At 40.6% G+C, this 27,089-nt stretch overlaps 3 protein-coding genes across 4 annotated transcripts in view; 2 read left to right on the forward strand and 1 right to left on the reverse strand.

Moving 5' to 3' along the window:
• The first annotated feature begins 1,134 nt into the window (after window positions 1-1,134).
• LOC123979623 (histone-binding protein RBBP4) lies at window positions 1,135-6,772 on the forward strand. Its single transcript, XM_046063638.1, has 11 exons — window positions 1,135-1,288; window positions 1,743-1,890; window positions 2,002-2,147; window positions 2,654-2,827; window positions 2,916-3,031; window positions 3,325-3,485; window positions 3,600-3,726; window positions 3,810-3,887; window positions 4,755-4,889; window positions 4,990-5,100; window positions 6,309-6,772. The coding sequence occupies exons 1-11, from the start codon at window positions 1,273-1,275 to the stop codon at window positions 6,369-6,371; spliced, it is 1,275 nt and encodes a 424-aa protein (XP_045919594.1). The 5' UTR covers window positions 1,135-1,272; the 3' UTR covers window positions 6,372-6,772.
• A 357-nt stretch (window positions 6,773-7,129) lies between these two features.
• LOC123979420 (syncoilin-like) lies at window positions 7,130-9,854 on the reverse strand. Its single transcript, XM_046063333.1, has 4 exons — window positions 9,620-9,854; window positions 8,912-9,394; window positions 7,339-7,749; window positions 7,130-7,258 (listed from the first exon to the last, which is right to left on the reverse strand). Exons 2-4 carry the CDS (start codon window positions 9,386-9,388, stop codon window positions 7,130-7,132), a joined length of 1,017 nt encoding a protein of 338 aa, XP_045919289.1. The 5' UTR covers window positions 9,389-9,394; window positions 9,620-9,854.
• A 1,081-nt stretch (window positions 9,855-10,935) lies between these two features.
• si:dkey-157l19.2 (uncharacterized protein KIAA1522) overlaps window positions 10,936-27,089 on the forward strand; it is a 30,640-nt gene continuing 14,486 nt past the window's right edge. Inside the window, exons 1-2 of one of the 2 annotated variants that reach the window (XM_046063019.1) lie at window positions 10,936-11,254; window positions 22,434-22,749. In XM_046063019.1, the coding sequence (XP_045918975.1) occupies window positions 22,458-22,749 (292 nt within the window). In that variant the 5' untranslated portion in view covers window positions 10,936-11,254; window positions 22,434-22,457. Of the gene's footprint in view, window positions 11,255-22,433; window positions 22,762-27,089 lie in introns of both variants that reach the window. The other variant, XM_046063018.1, reaches the window with a different exon arrangement.

Below are 27,089 nucleotides of genomic sequence, written 5' to 3' on the forward strand. Positions count from 1 at the left end.
GAGTTTTCACAGCTTTATAATTTTTTTCAAATCAGAGATGTTATTAATGTACTGAATGATCAAAAAATTGATTAGGAATAATTCTTTCTGTTTTCTGTTATTATTATTTTGGAAACAAAACAACACATTTTTCCAGTAAACAGAATTCTTACAGTCAATGTTGCCAATAATTTAATATATTAGGTCTTAACCTTCCAGAATCTGCTGTGTGGGGAAAAGCAAAAGTAGGTACTGTCAGACATTACCAGAACAGGTGTAAGCATATAAAGGTTATTAGTAAGATATAGGCCTATCTGTATTTGGGTTTTTTTTGTTTGTTTTTGTAATTTGTATCTGTTAAACTGAATGGTCTTTGTTGGATTGATCTTGTTATGTCCTATTCCTTTGCAATTTATTCCATCGCACTGTGTACATGTGTACATGTATGCATGCGTATGTATATGCACCTGTATATCTCATTCACCTCTGACATGTACATAATAATAATACCAACAATGGTAATAATAATTTACTCCTGTTTGACCTCTGGTCATTGCACTATTGTCTCAATCTGTGTATATTGTTTTTATTCATAATGTGTATTTATGTGTTCTTTATACTGTTGCCTGTGTCTTATTTTATTATTGTATTATTGTATAAGTAAGCACATCGTGAGCAATGTACAATCAAATTCCTCCTATGTGTACACATACCTGGCAATAAAAGCTGAGTCTGATTCTGAAACATTTTTGATTTTGTTGCAAACTGCTTTGGCAACATTGTTTAAATGAAACATTCATGACACTAAAGTGAACTTAAAGATTATTACCTAAGGATAACAGCATGCAAGCAAAACCCAATATGCGTCCATTCATCCACACGACGTTCCCAGAGTAACGTTCCCAACACTTTCACATGCGGTGGAAACCACGCCCACTTGTTGACATTGCCAAAGCAACTGTGAAATATAAACATGTAAATATGTTACAATTTTATTAATTAGCTATTACCATTTCAGACCATTGACGCAGCTTCCAATGCGCCTTTATTACAACCACCAGAGCCGTTAAATAAGTTACAACAACTGTTAGTGTTACGCAGAGCCCTTTCTCTATAGGGCTCTGGTGCTGCGGATGCCGTAATGTGTTGCTGTAGCAACTTCCTGTCGGTTTTCGTGAGTTGTGATTGGCCGATCTTGTTGCATGGAGTTGGCGCCATCGTAAGCATCGGCGCTTCCTTTAGAGCAGAGAACTGCTACTCTTTGCCACTATTAGCGGCTTTAACTAAGACGCAATGGCTGATAAAGACGGTATGGGTGTTCACATTTCTGAGTTACATGATTAAATGTGTGCGTATGTTGTCCAGAATGATAGAAAGTACCGGTGGATGTTGGCGCGCCAGCCATCATATCCTTTCATGTCACACACACCAGTTAACTAGCTAAGGTTAGCTGCTAGCAGGCTGGCTATAACATTACATGATTTTCAATGTAGTAGTGCTGGTTAACTTACTGTCCCACATGTAATGATGTTTTGCTTTGGATCTTCCTCACGAGCTGATTTAGGCGTTGTACCCATGCAGCTGACAGTATCTTTTCAGCAAAATAAAGGTTCATTTAACAAGTAAAAGACTTGACTGGAAAACTTAAGGAGTATGTTAAAGTAAAGTCACCCCAATATCCTCTATTCAGTCCAAGCAAATTAGATGCTGAATGACTTCATTATAACGTAGTTTTGTGTTGCTGGTAAATATTACTTTTGCAGCTGCATTTGATGATGCTGTGGAGGAAAGGATGATCAATGAGGAGTACAAGATCTGGAAGAAGAACACCCCTTTCCTTTACGACCTAGTCATGACACATGCCCTGGAGTGGCCCAGCCTCACTGCCCAGTGGCTGCCTGATGTCACCAGGTGAGCAGAGGTCTGCTGCACCTTGACAAACACCAAAACATAACACAAGGGAGGGTCCAGATTTTTTAAATGAATGAATAAATTATATGTATTTTGTTTAATCTCTCACAGGCCAGAAGGGAAGGACTACAGCGTGCACAGGCTGGTCCTGGGGACACACACTTCCGATGAGCAGAACCACCTTGTGATTGCTAGTGTTCAGCTCCCAAATGATGATGCCCAGTTTGATGCCTCACACTACGACAGCGAGAAAGGAGGTGAGGAATGAGATGTGCGCGGGAAGCTTTGTTGTGTTAAAAACTAGAGTGTATTATATGCTGTGCCTAGCTGTTGAATGCTCACAATAAATGTATTAATGGATAAACTATGTTTCAAATGATAATGACATTTAAATTCATAGCCATTATTCACATACAGAACCAAGTCGAATATATTAAAGAAAGTAATTCACATAGCCGCAGCTAGGCCTGTGTGGCATTTCTATATTAACGTTGTTGTCATTCAGTGTATTCAGTGTCTCAAACAAGTTCTTATATTTGAATATTGTGGTTCACAGTTCTTCTCACTGAATGAATAAAGTACAATTTTGCTGAAGTCTTTAATGCTTCAGAAAATATGGGTACGTATTTTTGGTTTAGATTAAATTTTAGTTAGTAAAATGCAACAAACCATACATACAACCATTTAACTGTCTTAGTAGAACAGAATATCATTCAACACATTCGCCACCACCATCATATTCATCTGTTGTCCTTTAATTCAGAATTTGGAGGCTTTGGGTCTGTAAGTGGGAAGATAGAGATTGAGATCAAGATCAACCATGAAGGAGAAGTGAACCGAGCCCGGTACATGCCTCAGAATCCTTGCATCATTGCCACTAAGACTCCCACCAGCGACGTGCTTGTCTTTGATTACACGAAGCACCCCTCCAAGCCTGGTAGGATTACATCCATTTTCTCAAGAGTTTTTCAAGTGTGTTCTTTCCGCAGAATTTTTGTGAACATTTGATTTTATTTATCCTGAAGACCCCTCTGGAGAATGCACCCCAGATCTACGTTTGAGAGGCCACCAGAAGGAGGGCTATGGCCTCTCATGGAACCCAAATCTCAGCGGCTGCCTCCTCAGTGCTTCAGATGACCATGTAAGCAACCTGTTGCAACAGACCTGAGTCTCTTCATGTTTTAGCTCGTTTAAATGGAATCTTATGTTTTCCTGTGGCTCATTGTTAAGTCTTTAATCATTAGTGTAGGATATTAAAATAATCATTAATTATTACAAATTAACCTGTTTGTTACTGTTTTACTTAACTAGTCTTTCACTTGTGTTGACATTTCGGTTGTTGCTACTGCAAAGTATTTTGTAACTTTGAAAGTGCCCTTTAAAACTTTTATATTATTAATATATTTCCATACCCATCTCTCCTCTCCCTTACAGACTATCTGCCTGTGGGACATCAGCACAGTGCCCAAGGAGGGAAAGATTGTGGATGCAAAGACCATCTTCACAGGACACACTGCTGTGGTGGAGGATGTTTCCTGGCACCTGCTCCATGAGTCACTCTTTGGATCCGTCGCGGATGACCAGAAACTCATGATGTGAGCAACTCTTAAGTTGGTAACAAAATTAATTACCCACTCACGAGAAACAAAGTTGTTGTTCTGTTTCTGTTTTGTTCCCTAACAATGGCGCTTTTGTCTGTCTTGGCACAGCTGGGACACGCGGTCCAACAACACCTCCAAGCCCAGCCATGCAGTGGACGCCCACACCGCTGAGGTCAACTGCCTGTCCTTCAATCCCTACAGCGAGTTCATCCTGGCCACTGGCTCCGCAGATAAGGTAGGTCCTCACTTTCTCTGCAGAACTGTTGCATAGCGTGTTGCTGTCCCCTGATTTAGGATCTGTTCTACTTTTATTTTTAGACTGTGGCACTTTGGGACCTGAGGAACCTGAAGCTGAAGCTGCACTCATTTGAGTCTCACAAGGACGAGATCTTTCAGGTAAGACCCAGTCTTTATATAATAATGGATAACTGAGTTTTATTATTTTGAATGTTGATGATTTGATATGAGTCTGGATTTTTTTTGGTTCTTTAAAGCTTGGTTAAAATGTATCTGTTGTCAGAGCATAAAGTCCTTAAGCCCACACCTACATTTTAATTAATATAGAATGACCATACGAGTATGTGAAAATGAAAATGCAATGGATGCTTTATTGCATTTTGATTTTCACTCAACACATACATATGTAGAAAATTATAATGATGTTGTGGAATTACATTTTAATTTTCAAGTTTACATTATCATGTTAAATTAGTCCCCTGGAGGCTTCCATAGTAAACATTGTAGATCACAATGTAAAACAAAATAATAAAATGCAGGAACACACATACGAAATATCAGTGGATCTATTGCCCCAGTGCAGGCGGGGAAGCTTCCTAACACACCTACCTCATGTATCTAAAATCATGTGATCAGCTCTCAGCCAATCATATGAATGGTTTCAACTCTACTCATTTTGCCTTTGTTTCAAAATCACTTTTGTTTTAATTCTAAAAATTCTTTTAGCCTGAATTTGTTGTGCCACATCTGAAGAACAGGGCTCTAGTCAGTTAAATTAATCAGAAACCAGTTCGTTGCAGTGTTGTTTTGAGGCTGATGTGGAGGTGAGTTGGGCTTTTAATGTCAGTAAACGAAAACTAAAACTACAGATGGCCAGTGGAATCATAAGAGAAAGAGACGACTTAAGGAGCGCTATAGCTCATTAATCATGTTGTACAATGTGGCATACATGCCTCTCAAGCACACATGCTAGTTCTACATTTACCTAGTGTCTGGCTGCATGACATCCTCGCCTAACCCTAACAGGTTCAGTGGTCTCCTCATAACGAAACCATCCTGGCCTCCAGCGGCACTGACAGGAGGCTCAACGTGTGGGACCTCAGCAAGATCGGAGAGGAACAGTCACCAGAGGATGCTGAGGATGGCCCTCCTGAGCTGCTGGTCGGTTGTGACAAAAACAGTTACTGTTCATGTGTATTTGTGAATGTGTTTGTTTTTGTTGAATGTAAAGTGCTGTAGCTTTCCCTCCTTCTCTCTTTAGTTCATCCACGGCGGACACACAGCTAAGATCTCAGACTTCTCTTGGAACCCCAACGAGCCTTGGGTCATATGTTCTGTGTCAGAAGACAACATCATGCAAGTCTGGCAGATGGTAAGCGCTTCGTTTGTCAGAGGATCATGAAATTATGTGGATATATAAAGGACTGTAAATTTCAGACACAGCACGGAGTTTATTGTGAAGTGCATTTATTAACAGTGAACACAAGTTAACAGTGAATATACACTGAACAAAATTATAAACGCAACACTTTTGTTTTTGCCCCCATTCATCATGAGCTGAACTCAAAGATCTAAGACTTTCTCTATGTACACAAAAGGCCCATTTCTTTCAAATATTGTTCACAAATCTGTCAATCTGTGTTAGTGAGCACTTCTCCTTTACTGAGATAATCCATCCACCTCACAGGTGTGGCATATCAAGATGCTGATCAGACAGCATTGGTATTGCACAGGTATGCCTTAGGCTGGCCACAATAAAAGGCCACTCGAAAATGTGCTGTTCTATCACACAGCACAATGCCACAGATGTCTTAAGTTTTGAGGAAGCGTGCAATTGGCAATCTGACTGCAGGAATGTCCACCAGAGCTGTTGCCCGTGAATTGAATGTTCATTTCCATAAGCCGTCTCCAAAGGCATTTCAGAGAATTTGGCAGTACATCTAACCGGTCTCACAACCGCAGACCACGTGTAACCACACCAGCTCAGGACCTCCACATCCAGCGTCTTCACCTCCAAGATCACCCGAGACCAGCCACCTGGACAGCTGCTGCAACAATCAGTATCAAAGTATTTCTGCACAAACTGTCAGGAACCGTCTCAGGGAAGCTCATCTGCATGCTTGTCGTCCTCAACGGGGTCTCAACCTGACTGCAACTTTGCACAGCCATTGAAGAGGAGTAGACCAACATTCCACAGGCCACAATCAACAACCAGATCAACTCTGTGCGAAGGAGATGTGCTGCACTCTGTGAGGCAAATGGTGGTCACACCTGATACTGATTGGTTTCCGGACCCATTTTTGAGTGGCCTTTTATTGTGGCCACCCTAAAACACACCTGTGCAATAGCCATGCTATCTGATCAGCATCTTGATATGCCACACCTGTGAGGTGGATGGATTATCTCAGTAAAGGAGAAGTGCTCACTAACACAGATTTTGACAGATTTGTGAACAACATTTGAGAGAAATAGGCCTTTTGTGTACATAGAGAAAGTCTTAGATCTTTGAGTTCAGCTCATGATGAATAGGGGCAAAAAAGGTGTTTGTTCAGTGTACATTTGAATTGTTTCTTTTTACAGGCTGAAAATATCTACAATGACGAGGACCCAGAAGGTGCTGCAGATGCAGAGGTCCAGGCATGAGTCCAGTCTCCACGTCTCTTCATTTGACCTGCTTGTTAAAAATGTGCATAAGCAGTAATGTGTTTCTAAAATACATTTTGGGCAGCAGTCAGATTTTTAGATCTTTTAGTTTTTTCGAATCCCCAGAACTTAACTTTACTCTGGTCTGTGATGAAACGGCCTCAGATGCGTCCAACTTTCAGGTTTGGTTTTTTCCTCTTGATCAGTTGTGCTGAAAGCATTTATACAGAGATCCATTTTTATTAAAGTTGTACATATTATAGTTTTTTTTTTCTTGTATTTGCTTGATATACATAGTATACATTCTCCAGATTGTGTGTTGTCACCTGTATGTGTTTTTTATTTGCTGTTTTTCTGTGCTGCATCTGACATTTTGTGTCCTTGAGTATATTCATAATAAAATATTTACAGTTAATCTTTTTGCCTTGTTTCTTGGCACAGCATGACAGATGTTAAGTTAGTACTTGAGTAATTTCCTGTAAAATATGGATTAATAAGTAAATAAGTCTAGAAGTAGAAGCAAAAAAATACTAAGTTTGAATAATTCTGCACATTGTTTGTTTTTATCTTTTTGACATTAAATGTAAATACAGTGTCGTGGTTTGGTCTAGTGTAGATAATAGACTTAAAATATATCCACCGAAAGTAGAAATTAGGGATCCACCTCGGTGGTTTCACTGGGTTCATCACAGCCTCTAAGTATTTATTTTTAAATTCTCACAATGTCTCAGTTAAAGAGTAAAAGGATCTGAGTCAACCTACCTCAGAAATGTCAGCTCTTTTACAAGGCCATCCTTATGATTCTCCAAGTCTTTCTTAGATTTTCTTTGAACCTCAAACTCCACTTGTAGTTCCCTCAGAGTCTCTTTTAGTGACTCCACAGTCTCCTGTGCAATGTAGAGAAACATTGACCTATTTTCACCAAACATCCTAAAAAAATTGTCCTTCCTGACTTCGGTCACTGTACCTTGTATTGTGCAACGCTCTCCTCCCTCTCCCTCTCCATCAGAGCGATCCTCTCCACCAGACAGGCTCTCTGCACCTCCAGTCTCTGTATGTCCTCTCTCAGGGGCCCAATGCTGGCCCTCAGGTCTATGGCCTGCTCCCTGCTCTTTCTCAGGGCGTCCTCCCCAATCTGCTTTCTTCTCAGGAGGGCCGTGAGTCGAGGCTCGTACCAACTCTCCAGTGCCCTCATGCTGCCACTGAGCCGCCGCTGCAGTCTGACAGAAGCCTGGCGGCATTGACTGACATCACTCATGGCCCTGGGCCTGCAGGGTTTGTTGGCCCGGTCCCTCAGGGAGTTTACTTGGTTCTGGTAGGCCTCCTGGAGCTGGGACAACTCCTGGGTGAGACTTTGGATGTGGGCCTTGAGCTCCTCCTATGGACAAAATTTAAAAAACAGACATGGAGAGCAAAGCTAGTGTAAACAAGGTTTTTTCAGAAAAAAAACTGGAGGGGACAGTTGTTCATTAAGATTTAACATGAAATTTGTAGATAAGTAAACAAACAATTAGCAATGCAATGTATGCAATTACGCCGAACAAAACAGTAGAAAACCGAGAAGGCTCTGGAACAGCCTGCCCGAGGAAATCAAGGCGGCTGAGTCAGTGAACTCTTTTAAGTCCCTTCTTAAAACATACTTTTATAGGAGAGCTTTTCCCGATCTTATTTGACTTTATTTTATCCCTTTTATTTTATTGTATTTTACTAATTTTATATAAAATTTTCATGCTCTTATCTTTTTTTTTCTTTTTTTTTTTTGTATTATTCTTTACACTTGTTAAAGCACTTTGTAACTTGTTTTTGAAAAGTGTTCTACAAATAAGGATTATTATTATTATTATTATTTAGCCTGAAGCATCAGCTAATTGTGCCAATCCTTATTTAGCTACAACACAGCCTATTTGATGCCAGACTTTACCAACATGCTACTCTGGTCTTACATTTTTATATATATCATATAACGTACAAAGTGTGCTATGTGTTTTCAGTTCCTCAGCTGTTCCATAAATCCATCACTTTAACCGGTCTCTACTGAAGTATGGAAATTGCATTTGTATTTGTTCTATATATGTTTCTTCATACTTTTACACAGTACGTAATGTATGGGACTATCAAGTGAAGTGAACAATATAAAGTATAATGTGTGTACATGTGCTTGATTTCATACAATTTTCTAATAGAGACAATGTGGCTTTAACATAATTTATATGTAGGTTCCAACATAATGTATTATCTGTTTTCACTCCCAGACACAACGTGAATTTGCTTTGTAGATTTCATAATGATGATGATCACTTGTCTTCTGCTGCGTGCCTTAAATTTAGCATTGATCCCTGTTTGTTGCACACAGAACTTTTATGTAATGTTTTAGTATTTGCTGCAAAACCAAATGTCCACTTGGTACATGGGAATATGAAAGGAGTAACTTAGATAGATGTGAAAACACCCCTCAAACTGCAGAACAAAAACACAATGATCTGCTATAACCTGCCACAGGAAGTCAATCCTCTAGGTGTCAAGAATCCAGCGGCTCCTACCTGCGTAACTGCGGACTCAGCCACCTCGTACTGCTGTGCAGCCAGCGTCACCTGGCTCTGGATGCAGTCTTTGGCAGTGGTAAACAGTTTCCTCTTCACCTGTTGCACTTCCTCGTAAACGGCGATATAATCCATCTGAGCCAGCATGAGCAGCCTCTTCGTCTCCATCAGCCTCCCTCTCAGGTGCTCCACAACTCGCAGCATGGGTTCCTGCAGACGGAGGAGCTCTTGTATCAGCTCATTCCTCTGCATCTCCAGGTGGGACACTTGCTGGATGCACTGGTCGAAAAGCTGTCCCAAGCTGTCCATGACTGCCTGGTCCATTTGTGTTATGGGATGTGGTGTACACTCATCTGGGGGAATATTTGACTCTGTTTCAACGTCAGTATGGATGCTGTCTGTGATATCAACAAATCTAATGTGTGAGTCCTCAGATACCACATCTTTCTCATTCTCTGCTGATGTTTGATTGTCCATGGCCTTCTGAGAGGGAAACCAGAAGAAAGGAAAAGGAGAGAAGGGTCATTAATCAAATGAGCCACAGCAATAAATGATGAGATGTTGGTTTTCAAATCCCTCTAATCAACTCGTCCCTTTTAGGTTGTTTTGCATAAGAAAGCAATGTAAATGTAATCATGTGTAAAATTCTGAAAGAAACCTTCAGTTCATTGTCAGTAACAATTCATATTAACTTATATTCCCACTTACTTTGTTTGGAGTTGACAGTCCAGACAGCTGTAAAGACAGTTTGCGTTTAACTTTAAGGACAGCTCTGCGCTGTGTCTGTCTCTAGGAAAACAGAGGCACACTTTGTGTTTATTAATAACACTGGAGGCACGGGGGGAACGGGGGAAACTCTATCTAAGACTCTCTCAGACCCCCACTTGGGATCACAAACTGTGTCAGTGCTGGGGGCAGACTGGCCTACATGCTCTGGATGCATCAGCTAACACACGTCTGAACCGGCATGTGTACCAGAGAGAGCTATATTTATGCAGCTTTACAGCCTATTTTTTATGTGCATCTAAGAAGGCAGTGACATCATGACTGAAAACTGTTTGAGCAATAACTTCATTTAACTTTCCACCTGAAAACATTTTGCCTCAGACTGCTGCCGAGATAGAGGAACATTAGCTGGCCCATGCAGGATTTTCTTTTAATAGCTTTCTTCGGTATCGAGCTCAGCTGCCCATAATGTTTGCATGGTTTATAAACAGTATTTGTTTGTGGTGTTTTGCATGCTGCCTGTCAAATCCCTCACACACAAATGGACACCAACACACACTGGGATGCGCAATGGAAGATGTGAGCTTTTTCAAAGAATGAATGCGTTTTATAATTTTCCATTTTCCCACATGAAAAGACTATCCAAACAGAAAAGTGATAAGTATGCACTGTATGTTTATCCAGAGAGTCTTCATCATAACATGAGTATCCATGGCAATGTTGTCAACCAATTAACTATGTACAAATGTCTGCGCTTTCCAAAGACACCCATGTATATCCAGATGAGATGATTTCCTATTGACCAATTCAGTTAAATAAACAATTAAAAGATATGGATAATGTGATAAGTGTATTGTCGCAAAGCGGAACACAGCCTGTTTTTAATAAGTGAAAAAAAAATGTTGATGTTTTGCAAATACATGGTGTTCACAGCAGGACAGTGACAAATGTATCTTGTATGGTTTTGCACTGATTTGTTGTTCTGCATAAATAGCCCAACAAGCCAAACAAACAAAAATGAATATGTATTTGTCAAGAATATGTTTGAATCATAGCCTAGCCTTTGTTGTGTAAAAACAGTTAATATCCAGATGTGCTTATATAACAGTTTGGGAATAGGAACACATTTTCTTTGCCTAAAAAAAGCTGGAAATGCAAACTAAGCGTGGGAAAAGAAAAGTCCCTATCGTCCTCGCTTGCTCTGCGTTACTTGTTGTTCCGCTGTCTCGCCACTAGATGTCCTCACAACATTGACCGCATGCCTCCCACTCTCACACCTGAGCGATCCCTGCCTCCTCCAGGTGGGAGCTGCAGGTCGACGGCGACGCGACTTCCCTTCATTTCCCCCTCTTCGGTCCGCTGGAGCGTCCGCAGACGAACAGCACCGACAGGGCAGGAGTCCGTTTTGCTGCCATCCAGCAAATCTGAGTCCGCGCGGGTACATAAACAGATCCACACTCCAGTCGCTTCCTCAAGTGATTTTCACGGAAATGGTTCACCTGAAGTTTTCCTTCGGACGGTGAAAGTTTTGGAGTTGGAGAGGAAGAACGCAGCCGGGAGACGCTTCAAATGGAGAGAGGGTGAATCCACCCATCTGGATCAGAAAAGTTCAACAAGGTATGATGAACAGCTGCTTTTCTTTATCAAGTTCTATAAGTTTTAACAGAAACGTGTAGGCTAGTTGTGTCTTTTGCCAGTTTCTCCTTAAAAAGCCTCATAAACTTTGCTTTGGCATGATCAAGTAATGGAATATATTAGTTTCGCATTATTTCCTAAAATTACAGTACAATGACACCATGATGAATGACTGAATAAACCTTTATGGATGTACAGAAAATACATTTTAGGGAAAGATGTTGCACCATGTTGTCTGATTAGGCTATTCTACACCTGTTGCTTTAATGTAAAATAATAATAATAAAAAGGTCAGCAATAAAAATAAAGACTATAGTCAAAAGTATTGTAATGTGTAATCAGATAAAGTGAGGTGCAAATTAATGCAAGAGATCCAGCTTGAGTATAGGCATGCATGGAAAACTAGGTGTGGGAGATTTGTTTAGCTTGGCCTTGATGGATCCTTAGCAGAGGTAATTTAAGACCTGTAGTGCTTCCCTCAGCTATGGAACGCATGACAACGAAGACTATTGTGTTATTTCCCGTCACTGTCTCAGCAGCAAATTGAGACTGCTTGACAGCATGGTGCTGTGACACTTGGTTTCATTTAAGCCCGGCCATGACAGTCCATGTGCAGCAGTTCATAATGCTCTTATATAGATCCACTGTTTGTTGATTAACCTGACAGAGATAACGGGACCACCTCAGGCCTTCTCCTGGACTTTGGACTGGAAGCGAGCTCCAAATCCAAACTTTTCTGAAAACTCTGCAGAACTTCCAGCAATCAAGGGTTGGCTCCTGTTTTTTTGTTGTTTTTTTTTTAGCTCCATTGCTTCAACTTTACCTCTTGTAAGGTGAGGCTTAGACAGAGCCATTTGTTTAGAAAGGGTGTGTCGTGCTTACTGGTGCTCCTTTTGCGCCAGCCTGCCATGCCAGGGCTTGTACCCATGGAGATTACAGTTGTGTTATGTAAGCACTAGAGGTACAGCGGAGAATGGTGAAATACCTGAGATTGAGAGCAAGATCAAGACAGACATCAAAGCAGAGACTGGATGATGGCAGTGAGAGATGAGGGGTGGGACAGGATAACGCATTCACTAGAAAGAAAGACTAAGTGTGTGTTCTGTATTTGGGATGGTGCAGCCAGGTAGGGTCAACTTCAACTTGATTACTGTGTTCACTCAAGATTTGTCAGTGACGAAGCTGCCAGGGACAGGGGAAAGCTATTGGTTAAGAGACGGCAACAGGAGGAACAGTTGGTGTTGTAATGGACAAAGACACATGACGATGTGTGTGAATGTTGAGTGTGTGTGTGTGTGTGTGTGTGTGTGTGTGTGTGTGTGATGCGATGCAGGCCTGTAGTGAGAGGACACTCCTTCCTGATGAGTAGGACACAGTGTGCTGTTAATCAGAAGGAATAGCTGATCAGCATTTCATCAGTGACTCCTCATCAACACTTGTGAAAGATTTAATCAATAGCTGTTACGGGGCGTTAAGGCATGACTCACATCCTTTCATTTCTTGCCTTTCTGAAAGTTTATACAAGTTCTGGTCCAAATGGAGGACTTTTTTTAAAATTCCCACACTACATTTTTCTTTGACTGCTGTCCACTCTGGCGACTGTCAGACTGAGTTAACCCCAGATTGAAAGGATTTAAAAGCAGCTACAGAGTTTTTGTTTTGACTGGGGCAGAGCAGAGTCACAAAGATGCCAGGATTTATTTTTAAACCCCAAGTGTCCAGCTGTGTTTGCCTACGCTGCGAGCTGGTCACTGCTGCTGCTGCACAACACTTTCTTTTTCACCCCTGACTGACCTGTCAGTTCAGGGGTCTTAAGCTCCACAGAGGCTGCAGTCCAGACTAAGACCCCAGGCAACCCCTGGAAGCAAAGCAAACAACACACTTTACAAAGCTCTGCTAGCTGCCACCTCTTGTGCCAAAGAAAAGTCAAATTTCCATCATTTTTCTGTCCTTGTTTTGCAAAAGAAACAAAGAAGGAAACAATGGAAACTATGATTATGGGCATTCAAACAGGAACATTGTGTGAACTGACCACATTTCAATGTAATTTATATAAAAATGTAATTAAAGACACTTATCAAAATTGACAATTGGACCAAAATCTGTTTGTTAATTTGTATCATAAACCAGGGAAGTGCACTTCTTATGTAATGTACTGTCAACTACAGTATATCAGCATATACGATTTGTCTAATAATCGATTAGTCGACCGAAAATGAATCTGCAGTTATTTTGATAATCATTTAGCCGTTTACGGCGTTTTCAAGAAAAAATGCCAAACATGACCTACTAAAAATTTTTTAGTTTTTGGTGCTTCTTTGTCTTATGTGATAGGAAACAGAATATCTTTGGGTTTTAGACTGATGGTCACATAAAACAAGGAGTTTGAAACCACTTCTTGGACTATAAGGAATTATATTGAGTACTTTGCAGTATTTCTTTGACTTGTTATTGACAAAATGATAAAGTGATTAATCCAGGAAAATATTGGCAGATTATTTGTTAATGAAAATGATCCCTACTTAAGAGCAGTTTAGGTAATGACACACACATTACATTGAATGCAAATGACTTCAGATCATATTTCAAAATATGTGTCAACTCGGATCACTTACCAGGAAATTGCAATTCTCACCATCGTCAGATTATATCAGCAATTCCAAATATATTTAGAGAATTGTTTTCACAGATAAAAATATTTGTGATTCTCCTCTAAAGGGAATATACAGTGACCAATGATCTCGGCCAGTGAACACAACCTCATGTTATAATGTTATCTCAAAATGACTCTCATGTGCCAGCCATTATAATTTTCTGTCATGGCCTGGTCTCCTAGGCCACTGCGCTGTATGAGGGATGTTTGGCAGGGCAGGCGGGAGAGAGGATGGGAAAACAAGAGCAGGGGATGAGGGACGGAGGAGGAGGTGTGTGTGTGGTGGAGGAGGAGGAGGAGGAGGGGTGAAAGCAGATTTGAAGTGGGTAATTATCAATCTCTCAGGAATGCAGCTGCTGCTCTTACCAGACAAGCTGCTGCATGGCTACAGTGGCCTTGCAGCACGCCAACTTACATTACCCCATCTACAGATCTCTGCATGGTACACACACACACACACACACACACACACACACACACACACACACAACATCTATAACCTCAGTGAGTTCACTTACATAGCATTTTGGTTTATTTGTGTCATTATTGTCTTACAGCATTGTTGTGTGTATTTTTTATCACTACTGTCATTACCTACATGGTCTTTTTCTGAAACTGAATCCTTTCTGCAGCAAACAAAGGGACCACATAATGTCAGTTAGGGATTGTCATACAGGCCAAGTCCTTCGTCACTCTATGTTTACTCTGATATGTTTGTGTGGAACCAAACTATAGAAAACTTGTGGCCACCCTGAACCCTGGCTTTTGAGATGAAATGTATTTATATTTCTTGTAATCTTCTCTGTCGATGCAAAAATAAGTCTGCTGTGGAATAGCACAGAGCTCTCCTAAAAAGCTCTCCTCAAGTCATTTCACCAACTGTCTCCGGTCTCAAACCTCCTTAAGTTGTGGAATTGCGTTTTTCCAGTTTGTGTCTTGGTGACCTCCTCATCCATTACAGCACTTTCCTGGTGGAGTGTTTGCACATGAGTGTGCAGAGTCGTACCCCAGACATTGTTGCTTAAGTCTGCTCTCCTTTGTTTAATATTGCCCAGAAAGACAGCCAACGCCCTGATTGATGCCTGCAGGTGCTGCACAGCAACACCAGTTGTCACACTGCTCAACACTTACCATTTAGTTACAGAGTCACTTTAAGTGTGGTTTAAAAGCTGGTATTGCCAAAACTGGCTGACTATAAAGCTGGTGATCACATCAGGAAGTCTGGAACAGATCCAAAGCATCCTTCTTTTCCCCCAAAAAGGAGAATATTAACCTTATTAATCTGTCATAGAGCTGCAATGATTGATCAGTAGTATCAAGTAGTTGTCAACTATTAAATTAATCAGTTACTATTTTGATTAACAATTAGTTTGAGTATTTACATATGAATGTTTCTGGTTACTTTACTCCTCTATGACAGTCAACTGAATATCTTTGTGCTATAGACAAAACAAGACATTTGAGGACATCATCTTGGGCTTTGGGAAACACTAGTCGACATTTGTCACATTTTCTGACATTTTATCTTTTAAACAAATAATCGATTAATCAAGAAAAAAAATCAACAGATTTATGGGCAATGAAAATAATCGTTGCAGCCCCTCTGTCATATCCATCTTGTGGAGACCATCCACAGTCAGCCTGAGCTTAACCTTTCTCACCGTTTGCTAAGTAATGACCTATGGTCATGACATGCGAAACCCAGCAGCTCAGGTGTAGAAGTGAATGGCCTCCTGGTTAAACTAAGACAATCCTAACTCAAACAAAGGTGGCTGCCTGTATCACCGCCACTCCCTCTTGGCTTTGCCTTATCCCCATGAGGCACTAGAGTCTGCTCCGTCAGCTTCCCTGTGTGACTCAACACAGTCAGAGTTACAGTTCCTGAAGACCCCTCCCCTTCCCCCACCACTGCTTGCGAAATTCACATATTTGCTGAAGTTGATAAGGGTGTGATTACACTTGAGCATAAAATCAGTATTGTGAGTTTACCATAGGTTTTGTTACGCACAGAGTTTTTTTTAAGGTAGCTCAACTCTGAATTTGGATCAACTAGCGTTTTACCCTACTTGTTATCAAATGTTTGAACCTAATTCTTTACCACATGGGTGCGGTTTTGACACACAAAACAATGCAATGGGTGTCATAAAAATATTCACAATCAAACAGTAGGCAATTATTTCAAAGTCAGTGTTGTGGAGTAAATCCCTCCTTAAGAAGTAGGGCTCAGTGTAATGGAGATATTTGGTCCATTCATGGATTTAGGTTTGGATTTACTGTAAGCTATGCTGCTGTGCTTTGCTTTAGACAATGTAGGTGTCAGTGCTTTGCTTTGCTTTAACTCTGTTTACCTGTCTGCGTAATGGTAGAGAGGGGGCATACATTTGCTCGGACATATAGTTGTCAAAAGTACACAATCAATACACATCATCATTTCCCAATATGGTGAGACTGTAAACTATTATCAACCCCAATTTACTTCATGCTGATAGGTACACATCCCTCTCAATGTCAGGTATTGACACACTGGGTTGAGGTTGGATGTGTTTGAGCAGTACCTCCTATCCAATGTGAAAGCCTGGCGTCTTTTGTAGAGGATAAGTAAACAGCAGGTTGGAACACATGCCTGCTCCGGCAGGACTGGGGCTGGGCTGGAAATCCACAGTGAGTTTAGTCTGTGTGAGAGAGAGACGGAGAGAGATCATGCAACATTTTCTTCTTTGTAAATCAGCTTAGGGTATATGACTTGGACATACTCTTTATGATAATATGATACACCCTGATGTGATATAGTGTAGGCAATGCTGGTGGAGGTTTAGCTACATTTGTGCAACACACTATAAAAAAAAGATTTGAAGTTCTTCTTTTGTGCCTGTAGTTTGTGTATCAACTTTTATGAATTGAGAGGTGTGGTTAAGGGTTAAGTTTGATTGCTGGGACAATAAAGCAACTCTGTAATTATGTCGGCAATGGTGCTTTGGCTTTGAAGAAAGATTGCGAGTCTGAAGCTTATTTGTTAGAGAGAGGATTGGGACGGTAGCTTTTCAGCTAGATAAACCAAATAAATGTAACATTTTCTTTAGGCAACGAAAGTAGACGTCATCAAACAAACATATATTTAGAGAAATGACAATTTTAAATGACACTCCACTGTGTGCGTCACCTCATTACATTTGTTTGCAAAACTGAAAATTGAAGGTTGTCATGCGTAACCACAGCAATGGTGGCATGAGTCAACTCTTTGTGACCGGACTGCACAGACAGCGGTCTGCCGGGTGGTCCTCCATGTCCCAGAGTTCTTAGCATTACTCTGGTCCCCCTGTAATGGAAATAATATGAGGAGTTGTTGCACTCCCAGCAGCCCATGTGGGCTATAAATGAATGAACCACCCCCCTCTTTGTCCAAGAGTGGCATCTGATTCTTGGCGACTGTAGCCAATACAGATGCACAGATCTTAGTCATGCCCAAATGACTGTAATTTGGAGCAAGAGAAACACAGGGCTTAGTGCAGGGAGAGGCCCAGTACTTTTCTCCAGAGAAGATGGATGCTCTTTCTTGTTATTGGCCTTTCACTACAACTCACTCCTTATGTCCACTCCATACACACTGTTCCACTTCAAATGTGCTGCACTGAATAACAAGTTCACCTTGGCTACATTAAGATAACAGATTGCGTCAAAAACGCCCACATATGTATAAAGTTTAGAAAAGCATTCAAGTACTTCAAGTAGGACTACTCATCTTAAGCCTCTCATATGCGACATACTCCTGTCATGAATGTGGAGTGTTCAACCTCTCAAACCAGATTTAACTCACACTCACACCACCGGCATTGTTGAGACTAATATTTCAACAACCAGCATGCAATTTGGTACATACATTCATGGTTCCAAGAGGATAAACCCTAATCTCTTTGGTGACTTTTCCTCTATCGCCATTATCACATCCAATACTTTGGTTTAAGACCAAATACCTGCCAAACTATTGAAGTTTTATATGAAGTGCTAATAAGCAAATGTTAGCATGCTAACGTGTTAACTTAAGACAGTGAACAGGGTAAACATTATACCTGCTGTCAGTGCCAAATGCGTATCGCCAGCAAGATCCGTTCTGCACATGCGCAAAAGTGGTTCTGTCATAACGTGACCACGGGGACGGGGGCATTTTTGGTTTGGTATGTCATTAAAAAATATAATGTTATTATATATTAAATAAAAAAGGGGGACAATTTCGGTTTTATAATATGTCAAATATAACTCTTCTGAATGAAATCAAGTCATTCTGAGGTCAAGTCATTTCAGTCAATGAGTCACTTTCTGGCAAGTGGAATACTGCATTACATGAGTTGTATTGGCCATTGAAAGGTATTTCAACAAGTAAAAAGGTCTGGATTGGTTGGTACACAGCAAGTTAAATTATGTAGAGTCATAAGGATAATTGCAAAAGAGATCTTGTCTTTATTTTATATATAACTAAGCAGTAAGTCATGTTGATTATTGGCTTCATTTTGTTTTCCAAATAGCCTATAAACAAGGACATTAGACATAGGCCTACCAAACACATATTTCATTGGTAACAACAGGCTTCTATTATTGCCTATGATCACGTAGGCTAAATGTCATGCCTGGTTACACTACAAACACTTATTTGACCACAACTGGGATTATTCTGTTAAAGGGACTATATGTAAGTTTTTTCAATGAAATGAATCAAATTTTCATTGCCTTATTGTCAGTGGGCTCAAAACTCACTTAGAAATGAAGCACACGCCTGTTTTCTCCGTTGCTCGCATCAGCCACTATTCTGCTTTTAATTTGAGGACTCCAGGTCAGATTCAGCCCTGTGCGCACTCCCGAGCCTCTCTCTGACTATAGCGACAACACGGCAGCTAACGACATGCAGTCCACTAACACCATAAAACAACAGGCTCACAGCAAAACACAGGCTCCACGTAAGGATACAAAACAACAATAAATGTTTATGTGCTGAAGCCCATCAGACCAAACAGGTTCAGATGATGTCAAGTAAAAACAAAGTGAGCATTAGTAAAGCTGGAGAAGCACAGAGAAAGTCACGTTAGCTCGCCAGCTAACGCCGAGCAGTTGCTAATAATATCCGGTGCAAAGTTATATCGTTTTCCACATTACTTCACCAACTAACGCGACCCAACGTTAGCATAGTGATGCAGCCAGGAGCAGGCAGCTAACGCTACAGTAGCTCAGACCTGCCGCTGTTTGCTTCGTAACGTTCAGTTTAGGTTTATTGTGGTTTTACCAATACTCAGGTACACGTACAGGTACGTGTAAGTATCACGAAGACATACCTTTGCTATACCACTGACATAAAGTGATGTTTATTTGCACGTTATGTCTGTTTGATCCAGATAAAAGCAGCTGTAGGCCTTAAAGAGACTGGGCGATACAGCTTTAACATGCTGCGCGCTCCCGCGGATGGCAATCACTTTTCAGCACAACACCTGTACGCTCTGCTGTCCCGTCTTTCTGGGCACATAAAATCTTATTACAGGTCTGTTAACACCTTATACAGTCTATGATTAACACAAAGTTAAAAACAGGGACATTTCTGGGGACGGGGGGTACATCTGGTCACCCTATTCTGTGTGTCAAAGAAGGTTACCTCAAATCTGCCTATTCAAAGTGATCCAACTAAATCTTTCAAAAGAAGATAACAAAATGCCTTTTTTATTCACTGGAGATGAAACTATTCACTATGATGTAATAGGAATATACTTTAGATATGAAAAACCTTATTTAACAGTACATTTTTAATTTCTAATAATGACAGCAACACAAAGGAGGCTAAGCTGCTAGGCACAGCTGTAGGGTTAGCCGGTCGATATAAATACAATCGCTGACTTAGGTTTAGGCACACACCCCTGTTATGGTAAGGGTAAGGGGGTTTGGGAAGCTGTCAACTCCTTTTACTAACATACCTAGCTAGCTACTAGTGCTTCTGATCGAGACAGGGCAGACGCACCCGGAGTCGTCTTATACGGACACTGAAGGTTACCTTTTGCATTAAATAATGTTATACACATAATTATGAACAGGCACATTTGTGGTAACCATCTTTGACAGACAGGACCGCTTTTGCGCATGTGCAGATAGGGATCTGGCAGGCAGCACGGATTTGGTACCTACACCTGCTAAACATCAGCATGTTAGTATTGTTACTGTGATCATGTTAGCATGCTGACATTAGCATTTAGCATAGCTGTGCCTAAGTACAGCCTTGCAAAGCCCCAAGCATGGCTGTAGACCAGTCTATGCTGTAGACTTGTTTCTACTTTAAGAATAGAGCGAAGACCATGGCCTCCCTACGCTCACATGCCAGTTTTATAGGTGCACCTACTTAAAAATAATGCGGTCTAACACAACAGTCCTTCAATAGATCATCTCTTCATGAGAGTTACAACGTTCAGTTCTTGTTTAAACCGTTTCATTTTTTAACTTTAGTATAATTTTGGAGGATGTAGTTTGTGGTGGTGGACTGCAGTGTATTATACAAGGAGGTGTTTCTGTTATTTACCCTCATTGATATAAATTGAGTGGACAAAATAATAGATTATTAGATAGATCTAATCCATATTATCTATAATCTCTATTAAATGTAGATCATTAGGCTATAACACAACACAGTTTAACAGCACTACAAACTGCAGCCTCCAATGACCATAAACTTGAATCCACAGCCCTAAAACAGTTTGAGCAAAATTGGACATTATAGCCTCCATAAACGTCGGATTTATTGCATTAGTGTTAGCTAGGATACACTGACTGATATTGTGTATATTTCCCATGTCTTCTAAACTCCAGGTGTGAGATTCTGACATTGTCAAGATTTGACTGATAAAAGGTTTATTTATGACCAGTGGTATCTGGCTTTAAAAAGTGCACATCTGCTCTAAAATCTTCTATACGATATATCCAAACCAGAGTCCTCTAACATCTCATCACAACCGCCCCCTCTGCATTGCACAGAGCTGTGATGAAAAGGAGCCATTTGGAAAAATGTGTAATCCTCAGAGAACATGACATAGGTTTCTGTGGTTTAGTTTCATGTCTTGTCTGGGGCAGGAAAGTATTCCTAGAGGCTATGTTACTGAAAGATGTTTGGTTGTATTGCTCACACATTGCTTGCCTTAAAATCTGTCTGCATTGTTTTTCATGCATGACCGTGAAGCAACATAGCAGCCAAAAACTTTTCATGAACTTTCTCTACAACAAATCACCCGGGGATTCACAATTCTCTCTCTCTGACTCCACTCTACACCCACCTTCTTTCTGCACTTTGTGTGCTTATTCACAAGCTCTGACTCTTATCATCTTAAGAGCCTGATCCTACTTTTAGCAGGTAAGTATCTAATAAAGTACACAGCTGGAAGAGGCTTGGTGTAAGCTACAGGTCCAAAGGAGCACGGCTGGGAAACCTGTCTCAAAGTAGAGCAGCAAGGTGAAGGAAGCACTGCGCTCATTCATCTGAGAATGAAAAAAGAATATAAGATGAAGTAACAATAAAACATAACAAGGAACACAAAAAAGAAACTACATTAAAATATGAATCGAAACTTGGTGTCTGTTTATTTGTCTGTTCTCCAACTCTTCCTAGTGTGCTGTTGTGCCTGTGTGTAAAAGTGCATGAGGCTACGGGTGCGGTTTTGTGAGTTATGACTCCATGTTATGGAATGAAGGGAGCGGTGCCAGGTCTTTCTTTGCAGAACTGTGAAGTCTGGTTTAGTGGCAGGAGGGGGGTCTGTGTAGGCTGTGCGGATGGGCTGAGTGAGCAGTGCCCACAGAGACGTACAAACACAAACACACACACACACACACCAATTGGGGTGGACTTTGCAAATATGGACACTGTCTGATGCTGTATATATTTGGATTCATCAGACTGCTGGTTTTGTACACTTTCCAAAGCGTTCTTAAAGTTTTAACTTGATTTAAAAAGATGGAAATCATTTGGAATGGGTAATCCATCATCGTGAACCATGGTGCTTTTGTGGTGCATTCAAGGAAGCACCAACGTCCACTACATTAGCTATGGAAAAGAGTGACAAAGAGGAGCTATGTTGATGGGAAATCAAAGCTGGAAGGCAGACAGTAATGAGATATGGTATCTCATTACTGTTTTGGTAATTGTTTCTAAGAACACTGAATTTGGCAGCTTCTTGAGTTAAAGAGATTCCTTTGCAGCAGCCAACTCTCAAATATCAGATGTTGTGTAAGTAATACAGTCAGATAACGTTGACATTTTGTCTTGTCAAAATTCACTGTAAAGTAAGTTTCATATTTACACATGCTCAGTTTCCATAAGAAAATATTAACACAATACTGGCATTAATTCAAACCAGGAAGGTTAGGAATCAATCTAGACTTCTGGTGGTTCTTTGATTATTACCTCTCCTTGAGTGCCAGTACAAGTAGAGCCTTGACGATGATTATTAAAAGTTAACTTCTGTCTTCCCTCTCTTCTTTTTCATTTTTCAGGGCATAGCTCCGGTGTGAGGTGGTATGTCAAACCGTGACTCGCTGGGGTTTGGGGACCTACTCCCCCAAGATGTGGTTGAAATTTTTGCCCAGGAGAAGCACAGCAAAAGGGGCCGGAAGAAGCGCAGGAACTCCCTGGGGCGGGCTTTGGGCTGGCTGAAGGGCAAGAAGAGGAAGGATCTCGCCAATAAGGGGCAGCTGGGTCTAGGCCCTGCACTTGACTTGGCCTTGGATGGGCACCCTGCTGGGAATCAGGGTGGACACAAGGGAGGACACAAGAGCGGACAGAAGTCAGGAAAGCAGGCTCATCCATATGGTAACGTTCATGGTAAGAGCCTACAGGATGCTCAATGGCCATATCATCCCCTTTAGTATTTTGTGAGGGTGTTGTTGTCTGTGGTGTAGTTGACAGTTCACATCATGTTGTTTAATATCCACTGGAAAAGACTGACCTGGGAATTAGACTGAACATTTCCAAAAAGTTAATGTAAATGAATTTCCAAGTCAAAGGAGCGTATCAGTTTTGCATGTATTTTTAATTTATTAAATTTTTTAATTAATTTATTATTTAAAACCCCCAAAACAAAACATTTCCTTTAGCGCACCACGGAGAATTTAGGTGGGCCACCTCACCAGAAACAGAGACCACTCCCACATTAAACATTACTTAGGATGTTCTCTAATAATTTTATCGATCACTAAGATGATATGTGTGAACACCTGGCTGGCAAACCACCTCAGCTAAACAGTCTGGGGAAAAGCCTGAGATTTATTTCCAACCCTCACGAAGGCCATTGGTTTCATTTCACCATGAAAAGCATGGAGAATCAGCTTCAGATTGTCAAATTGAAGACGTCACCTTAGGCTCTGGAACTTGCAATGAGCTATTATTTCCTCTATTTTCAGACTTTATTGTAGTCTTAATCTCAATAAATCAAATAAATAATCTACAGATTTATCATAAATAATCATCAGTTGCAGCCTGACAAAAATTTCAGCAGCTGCCAATCCATCCATACAGTTCCTTTGACACACACACAAAAACAAAACATATAGTCAACAAATGATTAAATTGTGATGAATTCCCTACCTCATTCAAGGTCATGCCAGTTGATTAAGCAAATTTACTAATGGACTAAAACCTAGCAGTGCAGTTCCTCAAATGTTAAGACATTTCTATAGAGAGCCGTTTAGTTTAGTAACATGACATCTTAGTATTCTGAATAAGTTCCTGTGAACCAGTTGAATATGCTGCTCCTTGGCTCCCAGGCATGCGTGTTTGTTCAGTGGAGGGATGTTTGAACAGACTGACTTCCTACCCGCCTTCTGACCTCCCGCTCGCTTTGTGTGCTGTGAAAAAAAATCTGTCTGTCCTGTTTGGTGACACCATCACTTAACTTAACACGGTCTTCAGGTTACATGAAGGGTGAAGTGCTACACTGGGGCTGCCACCCACACAGGACATGCATGAAGCGGATGGTGTATTTTATGTTAACCGTTGTGCAGACACACAGTCTATGAGACACCTACACGTACACACACACACACACACTCAACAACACCAGTGAAAACCCAACTCACACATGCAGTCAACGCATACAAACCTATTATTCACACACTCCCAAGAAAATTGCAGCAACACTTTTCCCAGAGCTGCAGGGTCTTGTTGGAGCTTGCACGTGTGCACTCGTATGTCAGCTTGCTGTACTCTACCAGGCCTGTTTTGTGGACACAGTTTTTTTGTTTCTTTCAGTTTAGTGTAGTGTGAACTGTAAGCGCTCACTTTACTTTTATACTTTCGTTAATCACACCACGATGCAGTCAGACCTGAAACACAGAAACATCACACCAACTAGCTAAACCTTGTTTGGCTTATGCAAAAACACAAAAGGCTGTTTTATGTGTAACGGCCTGTGCTTCTGCAGTCTTGGCTAATTGCTTTACAGACAGAGGGGGTGGGGGGCTCCTGTTTCTCTTGCTGCATCCTCTCCAAGTGGAAGCCCAGATCTTGTAGCGCAGCTGGAACAGTGTTGGGGGATTTCCACGGGATTAAAACTCATTCAGTCTTACAATGTCAAACTATACCCACAACAGAAGATGAATAAGGATAAACACGTTTTCAGTCACATCTGTAGATGATGAATGCATAGACACAGAGTACGTCAGCATTGACTGGAGCATGCATATGTAGACTGCATTACATAATCTTTGCACTGCATTGTGCTACATAGTTACAGCAGCATTGTGAAGCTAGGAGTTTTGTAAGTGAAAGTAAACTGTGAAGACAGTTAAGGTATTTCTCCTCTGCCAAGGTCACCTTAGTAGCTACTTCCCACATCGGGCAGAGGCTGTGAAATCTTCTCCTTTACTTTTCCACTCATGCACTCGAGAAGAATTTCTGAAAAGAGCAAATTTCTGGAGTTTGAAAGTTGGAACCAAACTTTAATGATTGTAGCCACAACATATATTATTTTAAATTGTGTACCTGTTGCCTTAAAGTTACAGAAATATATCAGATTGCTGGTGCTGGCAACAACCACAGAAAACCACCAGACGCTTCCTCTGATTAGAGAAGGAGCTCAGCAATTGTTTTTTGTTAAGTTTATTGCAGGAGCAGGACATGGTGCAGTGTAACACACACTTGCCCAGAAAATTGAATACCACCAGCTGAGCCCCTGATGATTATCTGTATTGATGCCAGAGGGGCCTCCTGCCCACTAAATGTCTGGTATTGCAGGCCCAGTTCCAGTTCATTAAAAGCCATGCCAAGACCATTACAGTGAGGGAGGAGCAAGAGGTTCTGTTTTTCCTGACCCCTCCACTCACACTGTTCCTCATTGTGCTGAGACACTGGTACCCATAGAGGATCACATGGAGTGTGTGTATGTATGCGACTTCTCCAGTTCACCATGCTGGATTCACCAAATGTTTCTGGCTATCTCTTTTTCATCAGGGTTGTCTGAAGTTGCTTCTGGTTTCCTTGCAGTACACACAGTCTAACAATCAGTTGGTCAGTCATGTGACTTATATAGTAGATCACCATAGATACGATGTAGACACAACAACGGTAACATCTTTTAAAAAATAGTTTTTTGCTAAATACCATATTTACTCTTAGTGGATACTGAAATTTACAAGAGAAGTATAAATCATCATAAAACAAAGTAGACAGTATTAGAGGGGAAACAATTAGTTCATTAATTGATAAGTTGTTCAACAGAAAAATAATCTGCAACTGTTATGATAATCGATTAATTGTTAAAATCATTTTTCAAACAAAAAAGCTAAACCGTTGCTAGTTCTAGCTTCTAAATTGTGAGGATTGTCTGCTTTTCTTTTTCAAATGAGATAAAAAAAAACAAAAAACAGAATATCTTAAACAAAACAGAACTGAGAAAATATCACCAGCTGAATTGATGCTGAAAATAATTGTCCGTTCCAGCCCTACTCAAAATTCAACCAACCTTTTTAAAATGCTTTGTTTTTACGAAATAAAATGTTTTATTTGACACATCAGTACAAAGAAGCTTATTCTGTATTCTTTCAAGACACAGTGTAATCAAATCTTTTACATCTTTTATGGATAACCTTACAGTAACCCATTTCCAAGTTAGTCTACAGTTGACCGTAACACATCCCTCCTTTACTACATTCATATTTTTTTCAAGAAATCCTTACTTTTAGAGCAGTAGTTTAATCTAAAAAGGCATATACACTGGATCAAAATGTGAATTTTTTGAGAATATGTTTTTGGGGAAAAACTGACCACCTTAAATGTGTCTGAGTAAATGTGAAAACTGTCATGTACAGAAAACTCCCTTTTAATGTCCAGTCAGATTCGTAGTCTCATAGACTTATTCTTTGATCCGAAATTTTCTGGTTTTAGACAGAATTTTATTTAGTTATGTTAGTCAAGTTAGGTTAAGAACATTTGACATTTGTTTATATTTGTCAAAGTACACCACGAAGAAAGTATAGTTTTGGTAAAACTCAGGTATTATATTGGCACTAGTACTGAAAGCAGCCCTACTGGTATGTGCTGGTATTCACGTGATTGGTCCCTAACCAAGTAACCTGCTATTATCAGCCAATTAAACTCCCCGCGTGTTTGCTTTTCAGTTTTATTTGAGGATGACAATGCAGGTTGACTTAGAGTCCCTGTTAGGATAAACATCCAAACCCTGTATAGGGTTACTTTAACCTTTGCTTTTGCAGGAATGCATTTTTGTAAACAAGGCCTGTGAAGTTTGACCAAAGAGGGAACTGCACAGTAGCAGCTTTTGGAGTGATAAACTCTGGCCTACTGGACCTTTCAGTGTGGTGAACTCATTAAACCTGCATTGTGTTCTCTGAGTACCTTGACAATGTTTCATCCTTCCATTTGTCTAATTCCTCTCACTATTAACGTCTTTGCGTACCTGTCTGACAGTGATTTATGTGTCTGCCGTGCTGTCAGTTTATTTGATCCTGTGTAAAACTAAACAAAAGGCCTCTCCTATGTAACTCTGGCCATTCTGATAGCTTCATAATGGGTTGTAAGAGGAACCCCGTTGGTTTGGTGAAATGGAAATAAGGTGATAGGAAGACTGATTAAGTCACACAGTCCTACAAAGGTATGCTCAGACGGTCACCTGTTCATTTGAAACCCTCCCTCAG

Source organism: Micropterus dolomieu, linkage group LG11 (genome assembly GCF_021292245.1).
Source record: "Micropterus dolomieu isolate WLL.071019.BEF.003 ecotype Adirondacks linkage group LG11, ASM2129224v1, whole genome shotgun sequence".
NCBI lineage: Eukaryota > Metazoa > Chordata > Actinopteri > Centrarchiformes > Centrarchidae > Micropterus > Micropterus dolomieu.

What these genes read in the sequence shown, in the direction of transcription:
- LOC123979623 (XM_046063638.1), top strand. An exon ending in CTACGACAGCGAGAAAGGAG is followed by an intron (nt 2,148 to 2,653) that starts GTGAGGAATGAG and finishes CCTTTAATTCAG; the next exon opens with AATTTGGAGGCTTTGGGTCT. An exon ending in GATGACCAGAAACTCATGAT is followed by an intron (nt 3,486 to 3,599) that starts GTGAGCAACTCT and finishes GTCTTGGCACAG; the next exon opens with CTGGGACACGCGGTCCAACA.
- LOC123979420 (XM_046063333.1), bottom strand. Translation starts at nt 9,388, where the DNA reads ATGGACAATCAAACATCAGCAGAGAATGAGAAAGATGTGGTATCTGAG. An exon ending in CTGAGTCCGCAGTTACGCAG is followed by an intron (nt 7,750 to 8,911) that starts GTAGGAGCCGCT and finishes TTTTGTCCATAG; the next exon opens with GAGGAGCTCAAGGCCCACAT. An exon ending in AGAGCGTTGCACAATACAAG is followed by an intron (nt 7,259 to 7,338) that starts GTACAGTGACCG and finishes TACATTGCACAG; the next exon opens with GAGACTGTGGAGTCACTAAA.